General features: G+C 39.5%; 1 protein-coding gene across 2 annotated transcripts in view; it reads left to right on the top strand.

Moving 5' to 3' along the window:
• L3MBTL4 (l(3)mbt-like 4 (Drosophila)) overlaps positions 1-17,721 on the top strand; it is a 465,654-nt gene that overhangs the window by 320,439 nt on the left and 127,494 nt on the right. For both annotated transcript variants that reach the window (XM_011969788.1, XM_011969787.1), the window contains one exon: positions 10,368-10,541. In XM_011969788.1, coding sequence (XP_011825178.1) covers positions 10,368-10,541 — 174 coding nt within the window. The remainder of the gene's footprint in view (positions 1-10,367; positions 10,542-17,721) is intronic.

The raw sequence follows: 17,721 nt of genomic DNA on the forward strand, positions 1-17,721 counted from the left end.
CCGCGCCCGGCCGACATTTAGATTCTTTACACCTCTTGTCTATTATGAATAATTCTGGAATGAATGCGGGTGTACAAATGTCTCTTTGAGGTGCTCATTTCACTTCTTTTGGATAAATATCCAGAAGTGGGATTGCTGGATCATATGTAATTTTTAATTTTTTTAAGGAACCTCTATACTGTTTTCTAAAGAGGCTGAATTATTTTACGGCCTCACCAGACGGGTTCCAGTTTTTTCACATCCTCAGCAATACTTGTTATCTCTTGTTTTAACTCTGACCCAAAGAGGAGCTGGGCCACCTGTTGAATTGAGATCCAAAATGCATGCTTTTGCAGTGCCCCACAGGACTCCGCAGAGCATGGCTTGTTGTGGGGAGGGGAGCAGAACTTCTGCAAATCTTGTAGTTGTTAGTGTTTGGGAACACTCGGCCCAGGCAGTTGAAAGATAGGCTAGTTTGGCTTTTCTTTTTCTATTACACAGACTGTACTTCTAATCTCAGCGCGTAGGTTTGTCAAGATAACCGTGAATTTATCATTTTGAGAAAGAACTTTCAAAACATTTCAGTGTGCTGTTGACACTGGGTCAATATTAATGTTGAACACACAGGTTAGATGCTTGCGGGTATACATAAATATGTAACTATGTAAACATATCCTCATGCATATTCAGGTAACTGTTTAGTTTCATTTAAATTCAGTATATTGAACTTAGGGCATTCCAAAAGATGGAATTATGATTCATTGCCAAAATGCATACTTTTAATTCATGAATAATTTTTAAAATTGTGCTTGAAGACATTTTGAGTTATTTTCCAGGTGTCCTTTGAACAGCTTTCCAAGATAAATGCGCTTCTGTGACATTTTGTTTGAAAACAATGCATTTTTTAAAAAAAGAGGAAAAACATACTTTAAAGCCTTTTGCAGAAACTAAATATTTTTAAAACTAGAATATTTCAATTAAAAATAACCTTGACATGTTCACACCACTTAACCAAAATATTACAATTAAAAAGGTGAAAACAATTTGTATATACTAACAAAAATGTTCATTTTAATAACAGAAACACAAACTTATCCCTATAATTGTTTTGATTGAGTTAATAATGTGGCATTTTAATCACTTCATTCATTTAATTTAGTGCTTAATGTTAACTGTGTAGTTAGAGTATTGGTAAAAATTTTAAACTGCAGATTCTATTCATCACATCTTCTCCATGCATAAATTAGACAAATTACTTACAGTACATTAAACTGGTTTCAGCATAAATTTTGTAAAGGCCATTAGTGTTGCTACATAGCATGCTATTACATTCCTTGAGTGTACTTTATACCTTGGAAGTTTCTAGTAATCATAAGTGTATATATACACTTATATATATACACACACACACACTCTCTCTCTCGCTCGCTCTCTCTTTCACCTTCACTCTTAATGCATTTTTTCCTTCCTGTCTAGTTTGCTGAAAATATTACCTATAACAAACAGCACAGATAATGTACAAGCTCAATTAAAGGGCATCTGTTAATGCATACCAATTAAATATCACATCTTGGGTTTGACTTTTTGGTACTTGAGCAGACATTAATGAAATGACTAAGCTCATAACTCCAATGGAGGTTGCCCTTCATGTTCATCTATTTCTGTGTGCACCAGCTGCAGAGTTCATCTTCTTGCCATGTGCTCTAGTCTTTACCCTTTCAAATTTGTGAATATTTTCAAAACCATATCAGGAGCCTAGTGGGCTAAATTGTGATAGAAGATAAGTGTTCTCCAGGATGCGGCTAATTCTCCAGTTTTGCAGTTGGGCTTTTGTTGTTTCTTCTATAAAATGGCTACAGGTGTCAGAATGTGAGAAAGGCTTGATTAATCTTTCTAGAAGAACAAAGGTAGCTCCTCAGAGGAAGAAGTTGACCTGAGATGGCTAAATAGGGGGACTGGAAATAAAGGAACAAACACGGGCTGAGTTTGGAGACACTGATTAAGGGAGTGAGATGAGAGACTGAGAACAAGTTCTGCACTGATTGAGATGTGGGAAGCCTTTTCTCTAGATCTCTAAGCTTAAAATCTTGCTTGGCATCAATTTGAGTGACATCAATAAATAGATAATTTGCCATATACCAGATACATGACTGGTATTTCTTTAGACACTGATGTGCTGCTCAGCTGCTGAAGCATGAGATAGCCCAGTTTTGCTCAGTTCACACTGATAAACAATTACAGCCTCTGATTTTAAGAAATTCAGTTATAGTAGAGAAGATGGATATATACAAACAATAGTATAATGAGGAAAATATAATAAAAGTTGGAAGGTGTCTGTTAAAACTGGAGGGCAGTGGTTATTTTGACGTGACCAGAGCTTAGGTTTTATAGGGAGTGAAGATGGAAATGACTTGAAAAGGTGGCCTGGGGTCAGGTGGAAGGGGTCTTTGAATGCCATGCAAAAGAATTTCAACTTTGGTCTAAGGGCACACATTTATAACAAGTGGAAGGAAAGGAAGAAAGAAATAATGGCTCCTTCTTTCTGGGATGCATCTGCAATGTGAAAATTGAATACCTATCATCAATAGGAGCATGAATTATAGAAAGATAAATTAGAGTTGGAGAGAAATCGCATTTTTTGAGTGCACATATGCCATGAAGTGTACTAAGCCCTCTTCATTCAGAGCAACTCTTATACTGACACGTGAGTGGATTCGAGTCTGCAGGTTGCAGCTGAAGAAACTGTGAGCTGGAGAGGGTGAGCATTGGGATAGAAGCAGGATCGAAACTCAGTCTGGCCTGTATTGAAAGCCTCTTTTGCTACCACGAGTCTTCGTGGGTGCTTTAATTGAGTAGAACAAGTTCTTCCTTTAGAAAGACAAGTAGAGAGAGGGTGCTTGTTGAGGAGGAGTCTCCAATAAAGTCCTTAACATTAAAAGAATCATTAGGGGACCTCTGCTTCCAGAAAAGGGGAATAGCCATACTTTTCTCTATTCCTCCCACCCAAACCTGGACATTATACATCAGGCGAACAGAGGAAGACTTTGAAAGGTGGAGAGAAGGACGCGGACCCATTGGGGGTCTGGAGACCCAGGGAACAGCACCGTGGTGAGTTCCCTGTGTTTTCCTTGTCCTCATATATCCTCGGCTGGTTGTTGGAGAAGATGAAAACCTGGAAAAGCCAATGGAAAAGGCAAAAATAGCACCAAGAAGAGCCTTATCTCTCTAGTTAAAGGACCAGGAAAGGGGCAGTGTAGCAAGATGGAAACTTTAGACAATAACCACCTTTCTCTGACCAAACACCCCAGGAAACACCCTCATCCCCACGGAAGACTGAGTGTGGAGCTGGAACAAGGGGCCCCCAGCTCCCCTCCCCCAACCAAGGCAGTGTCAGCAAAGGCTGAGTGGGAAATGGGGCTTTCATCCATGCTTGGTGGTTACAGCCTGCTCCCAGCATCAGTGGAGATCACATGGGGAGCCTGGGCCTACGCCCTCATCCGGGGGTAATGCAGTGTCCCTCCCCTCCCCAGTTCTGCTAGGGTGGTGTCACAGGAGGCCAGTGGAATCAGGACTGACCCCACAGCCAAACATTAACAGGGCCACTGCTCCCCTACTCCCCGCCTGGTGCCAGTGGAAGCCACATGGATCTGTGTCCTCTCAGCCAGGGTGGCATCCATGGGTGCCTAGGGAGGATGTTTACCTCCACATGGCAACTACAAAGCAGTGCCCCTCTTCCCCTACTGAAGCAGTGTGAAAGGATGCCTGCCAAAACAGAAGGTTGAATAGGAGCTAGAGTCCCACAATATAATCCCCAAAATGTCCAGGTGTCAACCCCAAATCACGCATTATACCAAGAACCAGGAAAATTTCAACTTGAGTGAGAAAAGGCCATGAACAGATGACACAGATGTCAGAATCATCTCACAAGAATTAAAGCAGCTGTTATAAAGATGGTTCAACAAGAAATTTTAACACATGTGAAACAAATGACAGAACAGAAAGTCTTACCAAATAAATGGAAAATAAAAGAAGAACCAAATGGAAATTTTACAGTTGAAAAATACATTAACCACAATAAATGGGATAATTAGTATTTTCTATCAGAATAGGCCTTTTTAAAATTAAAAACTCATGAGCATTTAATTTGTACTGGTCACTCTGTGAGGCCTTGCATGGATTATCTCATTTAGTTTTCACAAAAAAAAAAAAACCCTATAAGATATTATTATCACCATGTTATAGATGAGGAAATGAAAAACAGAGGAGTTGAATGACTTGCCCAAGGTTATAGAGCAAGTAGCTTTCTTCCAATTTTCTTTAATTCTCAACTCCACACTTTTCACCACTATACTAAATGGATTACATTGCTTAATTTAGGTAGTAATTATCTTCCCGATTCCTAAGTGGCCACATTCAGAAGATTATAATATCCAGCATTTCACAAGCTGCATTAACCCAGGGAAAATGTATTTTTAGAATCAAATGCATTTCATCCAACTCTTTGAACTCCTTGTGTTATATATGTATATAGATTTATTTTGACTCTTATGAAACTTTAAAAGTATTTATACTTTTTCCCTTACTCTGTGTGTACTAAATTTTTGGGTACATGAAATGACAATTAAGTGACAATATCAGCTATTTTATGAACAAAAGTTAGTTGCAATAAGAGAAAAATATCTTAGGTAAACTCATTTTAAAGCCACAGGAATTTGAAGAAAATTGACCCTGAGATCTGAAAATTTCATATATATATATATAAAATTTAGCTTTTGCCTATGTCGTGTGTTTGAGGACAATATAATAAAAATCATGTCACATACTTAGCAGATATTAAAAACTCATGATGGCTCTTACTTCCCGGTCCATATCCCAACATGTATCATCTGTACTTGCTCTTACTCTTCATAGAGGTAAAATCAGCAACAATTTCAGTCAGATGAAAAGTATTATCACTGTTCTGTAACTTCAATAATCTGCATTTTGGTATTTATTATGTCTTTTGGTGCCATTTGGCCAATCAGTATTTTCTAAGAATAAAAGATGTTCACTTAACGTCCTTATACTGTGTGAGAGTAGACTACTGCATCCTGAAGACAACACGGTTCTGAAACGGGGCGGGTTATTTGTATGAAGTGAAAGGGCAGGGAGGGAAACAGCGTAGGGGGAAGGCGTTGCTTTCCGGGGGCGGGAGGCGGCCATGCTGCGTGCAGCTTCCCAGAATCCATTGCAAGAGCTGTCTGTCGGCTGCCATCAGGACCTGGGGCCACAGGGTGAGGCAGGCAGCAGATACCTCTTCTCATTTCCACCGCCGAGCCCCTTTCTCCGCCAGGCCTCAGTGCCTTCTCTTATTATCTGACAGGCGTGACTATTCATGCTTCCTCCTGTCAGTTGATTCTGGGAGGCCTCCGACCTTCTCCTCCATCAAGGCTTCCACATGGAGATGCCCCGACCCACCCGGACACAGTACCTGTTAGAATCTGGCCTCTCAGTTAAGAGAGGACTCTTCCGTCTTGTCTTTTCTACCTCTTGAAGGAAAAGAATATAATTGGTTAGCAAAATACTTGAGATTAAACTATAAAATACTGTAGGCTTCGTGGAGGGGTGAGTTAGTTGCATTTAAAGAGTGCTTTACAGTCTGCCTGTCTAATTCCTGGGCTATGGGAAGCCACGTTTCCACATCTGAGCCCCTCCTGGGAGATACTTGCCTATTTCGGGTGACTTTACTTTTCAGGATCACAAGAAAGGTTGTCAATGACTTGACACTCTTCCCAAAATACTGCTGACTTCTGGGTTATTTATTTATGTTTTGAACTACAGCACTCAAGAAGCTATTGCATCTTTGCCGTTTTGCTTAAATTTGTCATGCTTTCCAACTTTTTAAATGTCATATCACAGAGAAAAAATGACTATCAGTGTTTGGGAACAAAAGGGGGCTTAGAGCCTAGAGGCTGCTGGAGGCTGGAAGGACTGGTCTGGGACTCTGGTGCCCCGGGGCCCCCCGGTCACCTGAGGGTGTAGCCGCATACAGGCTGGGAAGCTACCCTTAGGTAAGTCGTGACAACTTGGTTATAACCTCCTGCTGTGAATTGTCCATCTCCAGGATGTGACAGAGCACCACCCACCGTTTTAGCAGGACAGGGCTCTCAGAGAGAAGTGGGAATCAAGTCTCCTGTCTGGGTATGAGAAAATGAAACATTGTGGATGCCAGAAGAGAGTATAGTTGAAGTGCAGAATCTGGTATCCAAGGAGTTTGGCAACAGTAATCACCGTCTAGACTCTTGGAATCAGAGCCACATGGGAAGAGTTTGAGAGGAAGGGAGGGATCCCGATTGGTGGGCACAGCACCTGGCAGGGAGTAATTCAGGGTGAGAAGCACAGAGAAGACTGGCCAGGTGGCATCTGGGAAATGAAGCCACACATCCTAGGTTTAAGATTAAGAGGGAGAAATTGTGTCATGGGAAGGGGATGGTAAAAACAAAGTAAGAACTTAGAGTGTCCATACCAGGAAGGCACCTGAGTCTAGTCAAAGCAGAGGGCAAGGCATTTAGAAACAGGGATCAAGGTGGATGCTGAGTTAGAGGAACCAGACCCCACGAGGCTGACTAGGGCTTCTGAACATGGCATTCGTGCAGACATCAGACCTGGGCACTGCTTCAGCTGTCATTGGACTTTAAAATGGAGAACTGGGCTTAATGGATTACCTGTGGCCTCACATCAGAATAAGTCCTTGGAATACAGGGAAACTGTACCAACTGGTGGAATCAGGTACCCCTGCCATGGAAACCGGGAGAGGAGATTCAGTCTGAGGAGCCTCCTGGACCCCACCCGAAATGCAGGGGTCCAGCCTCAGCAGCTCAATATTGCTACTTTGCAAACCCTAACCTCATTAAAACTCAGAGACAGAAAGAAACATATTCAGGAATGCTGCTCTTAGCATTAGTACAATTTACTTTTTCATTTGTCATCAGATATTCAAAATTATGCTTCCATATTCTTAAAACAAAACTAGTATTTTAAATTGTAATCACTCTGTTTCCTTCCATCATAAAGTAGGAGGACTACTTGTTGTGTGTCAAAAAGTTTTTCTTTTAAAAGTTTGTCTGCAACAGTCTGGCAACTTTTTGTTTATTTAGCATATATCCTCTATTCACCTGCTTCACTGTTGATAAGGTTGGTTGGGGCTGACATTTTTGGTGAATTATTTGGTAGAACCATAGGAAATTTCTGATACTCAACTGTCTTTGACATTTAAAAACTGCAATTTTGTGTGGGTCAAGCTAATAGCTGCTGCCATCTCTTCCTTTCCTGCAAATGACAGATTCTTCTGTGAGTTAAGGAGGAATGGAGAAATCCTCTTCTCCATCAAAAGAGCCAGGACTCCAGCGGAGATGGTGCGGCTCAGCACTCCCCTCTCAGCCTGCAGTTTCTAAGCTTGCTTGTCTCCATCCATAATCAACCAACTGGAATTTGAATATATTACTCCCTGCCAATCAGACACTGACAGTTTACTTTGACCAACACAACTTTAAGTCATAGAAACTTCAGCTTAGGTCAAATATTTTCTGAAGAGACTATGCCAGAACCGTACTTCCCCAATATTTGGCTAAATCCAAAGCTTTCAAAAGTAGTTTTAAAGTGGTTTTATCATACCTAGGACATCCACTTCATCTTCTTTTTTTTTCAATGTGAATAGATTTATACAAAATCGTACGTCTCTCAAACACACACACACATGCATGCATACATGCATGCACATGAGCATCAGTAAGAGTCTGAGTTTGCAAGAAGGCAGGCAAAAGTTTGGGATGCCATCTCCTTAATGTAACTATTTCTCTGCAAAGAACCAAGTCAGCGCAGTGTTGCAACTTGGTCACAGCAGATTCTCAGAACCCACATTATGAGGTTCAAAATGTTGCAGACAAGTCACATGACTTGCCTCATAGAATCAGGAATTGTTCCATTCTAGCAATGCTCTGGGGGTCCATTTGATTTTGCCTTCCTTACTACCAGAGAGACAAAAAAGGAACTAGAAGGAAATTATAAATAGGTGAATGACTGAGTGACCAGAGAGACTGATTTATGAATGAAGACTGAGGGAAACAGAACATCTCTCGACATAAGCAAGCACTGATGACTATGACAGCTCACTGTGGAGGGGTCTGTGGTCGCTGTCTACAGATGCCGGACAGATAAGCCTTAGGAAGAGGCAGCATTAGTGCCTTGTAGCATGAACCACATAGGGGTGGTGACATGAAATTACAAAAAATGTAATTCGTAGTTATAAGGATCATTTAAAAAACTCGAATTGGGAGTGTGTATTAGATGGATAGCAAAACTTCTGAGTCATAGTATCTTAATGAAAACTCCACTGTGTTTGAAAAAGATATTTCTCAGTCTCTCTTAGGTTAGCCTAATGCCTTTCAACTTTTGCCTACAGAAAGTTCTTCCTGAAATTTTCCTTAAATCCCATATGGTGCAGCTTAACCAGATCACTCTTGCTCTGCTGCTGTTGGGAACGGTGCTTCATCCCAGGACTGAAGCGTATGCTGGTCTGATCTCCGCCAGCAACCAGGGCAAACCAAGACTGCATTAGTCTGTAAATGCCTGCCTCTGGGTCTCCCTGCACAAGGACTATGCTATGGCTTCCTTCATATTTTCTTTTTTGGATGGTGTTAAAAACCATGTCCCCCTTCGTCAGCCTGATTAGTGCCAATAGTTAAGTGATTTGTTTCAGGACTTCCCAAGGAAGTGCCATGAGGCCTTGGGAAAGTTGCTTATGCTGTGTGAGCCCATTGTCTTACCGGTAAAATAAATATGCTAATACCTTTTGGTATTCAGCCAAAAATATATATTCATCAGAAATAATACATGTAAAGCACCTTGTATTATAGTGGACCTATAGCATACATTCAATAGGGGTAGCTTTTTAATTCTTATTATAAATTATTCTTTTTGGTACATGTGTCTTAACTTCTTCACTGAATTCATATTCTCTAAAGTACCTAGCAGGTAGCAGATGCTTATGGATTGTAGAATCAATACCTGAATAGATTAATAAACCAATAGATCAATACTGATTATTACAAATTACAGAACATGCATGTAAAGGCGCCCTTCTCTTTGTAGCAAAGGTTGCTGATACAGGTATAGATCATGCTGGGCCAGGCTGATACCATCTTAGCCATCCTGTCCCCAGTTCCAGAGTCCATTCTAGATATTGGTACTAAAGTCCTTTTGGGGTTAGAATGCATGTGGCCTTCCCCAGAAGATCCAATCTATTTTTATTATCTTTGCTGGACTCATGATAAAGTTGTGGACCAGAACTTGTGCTCAAAAAAGAATCAACTGCCTCGATATTGATGCATTTGACCATGTGCTCCTCTAGGTGTAGCCGATGATAACACTGTGATGGCAATAACAGCTACCATTTCATGATGTGTGTGTGTGTGTGTGTGGCATGTGTTTGTGATTTCTCAGGGTCACAACAACCCTTATGAGTTGGATCTCCTTTTCTCATTTCACTGGAGAGAATCTCTGAAGCTCTGGCAGGAAGTACCTCCCCCAGGGTAATGTACGGGTGACCTGTCTTGGGTGTGTCTTCCCTGGTGTAGCTGCCTCAGTTCTAGCAGCGGCAGAGGTTTGGGACCTCTTTGGAGACAGGGACGTGGGCACGGGGATCTAACGGAGACAGCCCGTCAGCCTGCAGAAGGAACCAGGTCATTGGCCCTGGCAGATCCTTCTGCCCATAGCCTGCTGTTGGGCTCTGATAACATCCAGGACTCAGGACTCAGCCTTGACTTGTGAGGGGAGATAACAGACTCAGCAGACCTGGACTTGGGCCTCTCCTCTCTCACCTACAAGGTGTCCTTTCACACCCCAGCACAAAACTTCCCAGCAAAGCTCCAGAGGATTAAGCGGAACTGCAGATAGAGTATTTCTGCATACATGAATATTAAGAAACGAAAACACAGTATTCTCTGATATCAGCAAATATACTCAGTTACCCATAGTCTTTTCTGATACAGTCAAACCAGGGAATACATATTAAGGATACAAACTGAGTTAAGTGTTATGTGACTTTTGCATTGTTCCATTGGAAATACATCTGTATGCTATTCTTAGATTTTTAAGTTTCTAAAATTGTAAATGCTGTATGTGCTGATGAATCTATCTATAATTCTTTGTTGACCAGTGTCTGTGGTTCTAGAACCTGAGATTTTCTGAAAAGGCAATACGAAAACAAACTGTTATTTCAGTGTGCTCAGGGAAAGAAGAATGTTTCTGTGCAATTGTTAAATATTAGATGTAAGTCTGCTCGAATGACAATGGACCCCTGATTTATCACTATATACTGATGACTGTGCTCTCATTTTTACACAAACCAGTGCTTTTGGCTGCCCGTATTCAGACATGAACTTGAAAAAGGAGGCAACACTTCATGATCGTTTGAGAGAACAAACACAGGCAAATTTGGAATCAGACTCTTCACATTCGAAATCAAAAAACCTCTGTAGTTTGAACTTCAATGGAAAACATGAAAAGGTGAACAGTCAACCCAGGTAAGAAACTTCTTGAAAATGTGAACCAGAAAGTAAACCATGTAGAATAGTAAAAGAACAATTTTGTTAATAGTAATAGTTTCTATTTATTTCTTCAAAAGAATTATTTTTATTTCTGGATATGTTCGCTGGGCTGATAAAATTCATCTAAGCCTTGATCCTCATTTAAAAAATATTTTCTGTTACTTCATCCTTAAATATTTGAATATACCTTTTTCTAAATGTACATATTGTATATAAGCAGTAGAAAGTATATCTCATTTGTACCATTCCAAAAGATTTCCTTTATCTTAAAAAGTCTTTATTGTTTTGAATTGTTTCATAGATATTACCTCTTTTGGCACATGGACAAGTATCGGTATCTTCTTAGTCATATCAAGATTTCCTCTCTTATCTGTTACTTGTCTTTGTCATCTTTAATACAAATGTATCTCAGATATGATTTCTTCTTACACAGAATAGTTTCCATTTTGATTTATTGACAACACATCTTCCCTTTGTTCCTAAATGTAAACTTGTGATTTTAAATATCAGTTTTCATTTTTTGTGTATATATAACTATATCCTAAGGAGCTGCAAGTACAGCCCTATGTGATTTTTTTAACCTAAATGAGTAAAACAATCTAAATAACATCTTTTCTCCAAAAAGCTCCATTCTCCATGCTGGGAATTATAAATACAGAAAAGTCTAACACTAAGTAAATAACAAGACCAGACAGAGACTGAGCCAAGAAAGCCTAGACAGAGAGATGAGAAATGGGCATTTTCCTGACCCTGCTGCTGGCAAAAGCCAATCATGTTCAAGATGTTGAGTACCCTAGACCCTGACTGTGCAAGATTTGAAGGGACGACTGCTTTTCCTAAACCTCAGAGCCTTGCTCTTTGCATTCAGCAGGTGTAAAACAAAGACACACAGGCCTCTCTGTGGGTGCAGAGTTTCCACTGAAATCACTGCCAGCTGATTTGCACCTCCATCCCAGGTGGGGAGGTGCTCCTTCTCTTCCAAGGGGCACCAGTTTATTTGGAGAATTTGGCTCATAGGGTACACTTTTCACATGAGTTTTACATCCTGGACTGTGGATATTCTTTTTATTCATACACATGTTATTTTAGAGAATTTGGGTGACATTTCATTTTTTGTTAAATTTTGAATATTTTGATTTGATCTCTGTGCACATGATTGTAGATTAGTGCTTCTCTCTATTGCATGATTTATTTCGTATGGATACACACTCTTCTCTATTTTTATAACTGTATCTTGCATTTTTATTATTTGTTATACACCTACTCCTCTTGTTGAAACTTCACAGGGTCTCGTTGTTCTTTACTGCTGTTTCACACCCACACTGTTTACAACTTTACGTAGTTGAGAGCTTGAATGTCTTTCCATTTCCTGATTGAGAGAGAATTTTTTCTTTTTTAAGTGTTTTCCAAGGAACAGTGTTTATTTATTCCAGAATCATAGAGACCAGTACATTCATTCGCCCTTAATCTTTTTGCTATAATCTGTTGTATTTTTTTCAAATAAAAACCTAGTCAGTTTCTCTTGTAAATATTTTAGACATTCATCCTCAATGTCAAAAATCACAGAAACGAAACAGATCTTTGAACTGCCTTAAAAAAAAAGATTGCTCTCAGAGGTTAGCTAAGTTTTTCCCTCTAGCAAACACAGATATGTTGCCTCCCCTATCTTGAACTCCTCTTAGGAGTTTAGCCTTTTAAACTAATTGTTATGTGCCTTACCATTTATGAAGGGGCTTTACACTGAAATATATCAGATAGGAATAATTACTACAGATAGAAAGAAGAAGTTGAGAATGTTAGTTGATAATCAAGCAGACAAATCACAGACTGTCCTGTTCTACCAAATCCTATGTCACCTGTAATTAGCTGTGGGGGCAGGAGGTATAAGATACACATCATGAATCCTCAAGCCTATTTTTGCTTTTACATCTCAAGACCAAAGCCATCCTTGCATTCCAATATCTGTCCACTTTTTTTCCTAACCAATCATCCTAATAATGTTTGGATAAATCGTATTAGCAGTCATTCCCCTTTTGAGTTTACCCTCATCTCCATCACATCCTGTTCATAATCTTAAATTCCAGGTCGAGGGGAAAAAAAAGAACAAAGGAATCAACAAGGAATGATATGTAGGTTAGTTATGCACAGATAAAACATATTTTAACTCTCTCCACAGCTTACTTGTAGTACTTTCCCAAGGCTGCCTTTTCTCTAACCCAAATCTTTGCTCTTGAAATCACGAGCTATCAGATACAGGTGATGGAGAATATTTAAATTCCATCTCTCCTCTTCCGCATGTTGAGAAGAAATAACTTTTACTTGGCTCCTGTCCAAAAATAGGGGTGGAGGGTTAAATTGGTGAAAATCAGAGCTGTAATTTCCACTGGCGTCCAGTCAAGCCATCCGCCATTGAGCTCTGGACAGGCCTTCTGTAACTTTTTATACAAGCAACATTTGTCACATTAGAATATCCAGAGTTCCAGCCTGGGCAATATCATGAAACCCCATCTCTGCGAAAAATACAACAACAACAACAAAATAGCTGGGTGTGGTGGCATGTGCCTGTAGTTCCAGCTCCTCAGGGGGCTGAGGTGGGAGGATCACTTGACCCTGGGAGGCAGAGGCTGCAGTGAGCTAAGATCACACCATTGCATTCTAGCTTAGGTGACAGAGTGAGACCCTGTCAAAAAACAAACAAAAAAACCAGAAAGAGATTTATGTGTGTGTGTATATATGTATATAATATATATACACATATATTTATATATATCCAGACTTCTTGTAATTCAAGTGAAAAATATAAAATTAACTTTGATAAACTTCCAAATTCAGTTAGATATTACCCAACAATTTAGATAATTTTTTTCTTTTCCTTAACTGCAACCCAATTTTTTGATTATTTTTAAAAAATATGTTTGCTCTTATATTAATCTTTGTATCAAGGTTATAGTTAGTAAATATATGGCTCCATTGCATGATTTAGTGGCAGAAATAGTCTATTTATGTTCACATTTTTTAGTAGAGAGTCATGTTTTAATTTTGAGAGATTTATGTATGTACTGCTAGAGGTTTGCAAGAGTTATCTCTATAACAGTAAGATATAGATGTTATATTAACTGTAAAGAGTCATACTCACAATATCACAGTAAGTCACCGTTACTGAAAACCTGTATATATTCCTTTTTTATTTGTGCTAATAGAGTGAGTAGTATTATATTAATGGTGCATTAAATGGAGGTGAGTAGCTTACCCTTGAGTTTCTTTCATTTGGGTATATATAGTAGAGGAGAAAATACCTTAATTCATTTAACCATTTATAGTTTGCACATACATAACCTTTGGAGCTTCCCATAATTTTGTAATTTAGGCAAAGCAGACATTATTCTCGTCATAATATTGCCATTTATAGATGAGGAAATAGTAAGCTGGTAAGCTTATCTGGGGCTGAAACATAGGTCTTCTGATTAAATACAACATATTAACAGTAAATTAATAATCATATCACCAGAAATATCAATGATAATAAGTATCTACTCTTAATAGCACATACTTGGGGCTGTGAAGTGATACACTAAACAATTTGTGTACATCATAGTATTAATTTTATTTCATCCTCCCAACAAGCCTATATGTGGTAAGTTTTCTTATTCAGATTTTATAACATGGGCACCTGGAAGTTCAGAGAGGTTAGGCAGTGTCTGAGGTCATACAGATGATAAGTAGAAAAAAATCCCACGTGCAATTCAACTACATTAGACTAGTGAAAGAATGACAGCTTAAGGCTTTGAAAAAGCCCAGCTCGGTTCATATTTAGTCTACTTTCTACTGATGTCTGGGATTCTCAAAGTCACCTTGTGATGCATCTATTTCTTATTTTGTGAAAATAGAACCTGCACGTTCTGCACATATACTCCAGAACTTAAAGCATAATAATAATAATAAAAAGAAAATAGAACTACTGAAGGGAAGAATCTTACCATATTTTCCCCAAACTGGTGTTTCTTATTTATACTATATATAATACAAAATGTCCATCTTGAGCACATTTTATTATGATATACTAAAGGCTTCTACCTGCCTGCAACAAGAGAATAAAATGAGTCGTTAAAACATTTTCATCATAAAGAAAATTACTTTGAATGCACCTCCCCTCAACTCCCCATATTGTCTATTAGCTGGTTTCCCCAGGCCTGAGGGGGACATTTTTTCCAGGCATTTTTTTACCTGCCTAAGTGTTCTTTAATAACTTCCTTTGCCTCCCAGAAGCATTGTTTAATATATTCTAATTCACACAATTGATAGCACCACCATTTGTTAAAATACCTGTCATATTCTATCATTGCTATTAAGAAAATCTAAAAAAAATGCCTAATAAAGCTCACTTTGTTTTTCCCGATGCCGGCCATATTATGAATTTCATGCACTTTTTGAAGGCTAATATTGGTAATGAAAATGCCTGGGAAAAGTTGTGGTAATGAGAAAAGATGGCATGTAGTGGAATAGTTCCTTAATGATCTTGATGATGAACTGCACTGCCATGAGCCAGCTAGTTTATTTCCACTAGGCAAATTAGCTGCAACATAAGTACCTTCTATGATGCCCACCCTCAGAATTATAACAATGTTAGTTGGTTGTCCCACACATTCACCTTCCAAGTGAGTAAATAGGTTCTTTAATCCACCAGACTCTCCTGCTTCTTACCTTCACTTTCTCACTCTTCACTTTCACTTTCTCTCAATTCTCTGCTTTGGGAGGTGGAGTCTACTTAGTGGCCCCACTCACTCCCCATCATCGCCTGCAGTGTCGTTTTCATTCCTGCACTTGTGCCTTTTGTTTCCTTTCTTGGTACCTCATTTACTCCTGCCTGCATCTCCTCCCTTTCCCACGGCTCACTTTTCTCTTGGAGTTCTGTGGCAGTTCCAACCTGTAAGAGCTTCTTGAAGTTGGAGATTGTGTTTTATGTGTCTCTCTATTTCTAACACTTAGTGTCATACCTGACACATACCAGGCACTCAACAATTTAAATGGATTTTGAGCCACTTACTAGGTGCCAAGGATGGTGGCTGGCCCTGAGAGGCTGAGTCTCTAAGAGCCAGTCCCATCCTTGCTCTCAGCATTCCTCTGTCCTTGTGGTCCACACCACACACCAGCAGCTTGTTTGTGTGTCCGCACGTACCTTTTTAATACTTTGTTTTGTGTATGCCGTATCTTCTCTTTAAAAAAGACTATAGGCTGCTAAAGAGAAGAACCAATTTACCCTTTTGCTTTTCCTTCTTTATGGTTCACATGATAGGTCTTTAGCGTACCGAAGTTGATTGATTTCATTATATACATTTGTTTTTCTCTTAGAGTCTCAATTCCTTCACCTGTAAAATGGTCATAAATGTGAGGCTGACATAAGATTTTGAATATAGGACTATAGATGTAGATAGATAGAGACATTGCTCTAGGTATAGATATATGAATGGGCTTGGCACAGAGAAGAGACTATTGAAATAATAGTTCCATATCTTTTCTCCATTTTTATGAAAACCATTGATTTTAAAGTCTTGCAGTTGGGACCAGTTCTAGCGGTGTGTGTATCACACATCTCAACACCAACCATAGGAATTTAGACCTTTATTTATTTGGTCTAAGATAATACTCAGTGTCTATAACTAAATTAAGCCCCTTAATCAAGAAAGAGTGATCAAAACACCATTACAAGCCAGAGTTCTTCTTGCCCTATAGGGGGTTTTGGCTGGACAGGCAACCCCAAGGCCTTTCAGAGAAGCCCCCTCCAGTTCCCCACCTCCAATCAGACTCTGAGGAACCACTAGCCAGGCGTGACAACCTAGGAGCTCTACAGTGGGAAAGGAGGACTCAAGAAATTAATTCAACTTCTGCAACGTGGAGACAAGGACACCAATGCCAAAGAATTTTGCTATTTCATCAGCACTGTTGATGGTGGCGCCTTCGAGCCCTCTGACTCCCAGCTCATTGCTCTCCTCACTGTTCCATACCACCACCTGCCCCAGAATTAAGATGCAGTCAGAATGGAATTCGGTTTTGGTCTATAGTTAGCTGACTAACACTTACCTTGTTGAATTCAGCACCGTGACCATAGCCAGTTCCTGAAATTAGACATATTCATTCATTCAAATTTATCTGTTGAATAAATATTTAGAAAATACTGTTCCAAACTCTAGTAATAGAGCAGGGAACAAAATAGACAAAAATTCTTGTTCTTATCAAGCTTTTCCTTGGTGATAAGAAAATCACCCAAACAAGTAAGTGGCAGGACAAGGATCTGAACTTAGGTGGGATGTTTCCTGTCTGTGCAGACTTGGCAGTGGGCATGCTGATTCGCTCATGGCATTAATATTCATTCACTCCACAAATATGTGTGGAGCTGCTGCTGTTGCCAAGTGGTGTGTTAGGTAAAACAGTTCCATCTTTGCGTGGAGCCGATTTTCAGGTAGGGGAGATGGAAGGGGAAGAAAGAAAGCAAACCATAAATGAAGAGAAAATCACAGATGGTTGACAGGTGCCGTAGGGAAGTAACGTGCAGTTGAAAGGGTGATACTCAAAATGATTTCAGTAATCACCTATCATAAAGGGCCCAGCCACTAAGGGAAAAAAGGTTCTGTTGAATATTGTGCATATTGAAAATGAAATGAGTTGTGCCCAGATCAGCTCAGGAGCATGGCGAGGGTCTGGGATGAGATGGAAGGGCCCAGCCCTTGCCAGGCTCCACCTGCCTCACTTTGTGGGTGCCTCACTAAAGTCTCTAGAGTCTTATATTTCTTAAATGAATGTACAGTTATGCTGAAACATTATGAAATAACCCATGGATGCCTTGCCATGTCTTCAAAATATTTTTCCAAGCTGATTCTCATAAAGAATTATAAAATTTATTCTAAATCTCTGAATTTCTGGAATCCTGCCTTGGCTCAGGCTCTCAGTGACTAAATGCCACAGAACAGTGTGTCCTACAATGTCCACAGTTCCTTGCATAGAGGAAATATTAGTGTTTCCACACCCCAGAAAAATAAAACCTTGCTGCTTGAGCACCAGCGAGCATTTTATCATCTATATACTTAACCTGGCTTTAAAATAATTATTTCTTCCTCATTGTAAAGAGTAAAGGTGGGACTTTAACATGATCTTTTTTCTC

The sequence above is a fragment of the Mandrillus leucophaeus genome, unplaced genomic scaffold (assembly GCF_000951045.1).
Source record: "Mandrillus leucophaeus isolate KB7577 unplaced genomic scaffold, Mleu.le_1.0 Scaffold903, whole genome shotgun sequence".
NCBI classification, from domain to species: domain Eukaryota; kingdom Metazoa; phylum Chordata; class Mammalia; order Primates; family Cercopithecidae; genus Mandrillus; species Mandrillus leucophaeus.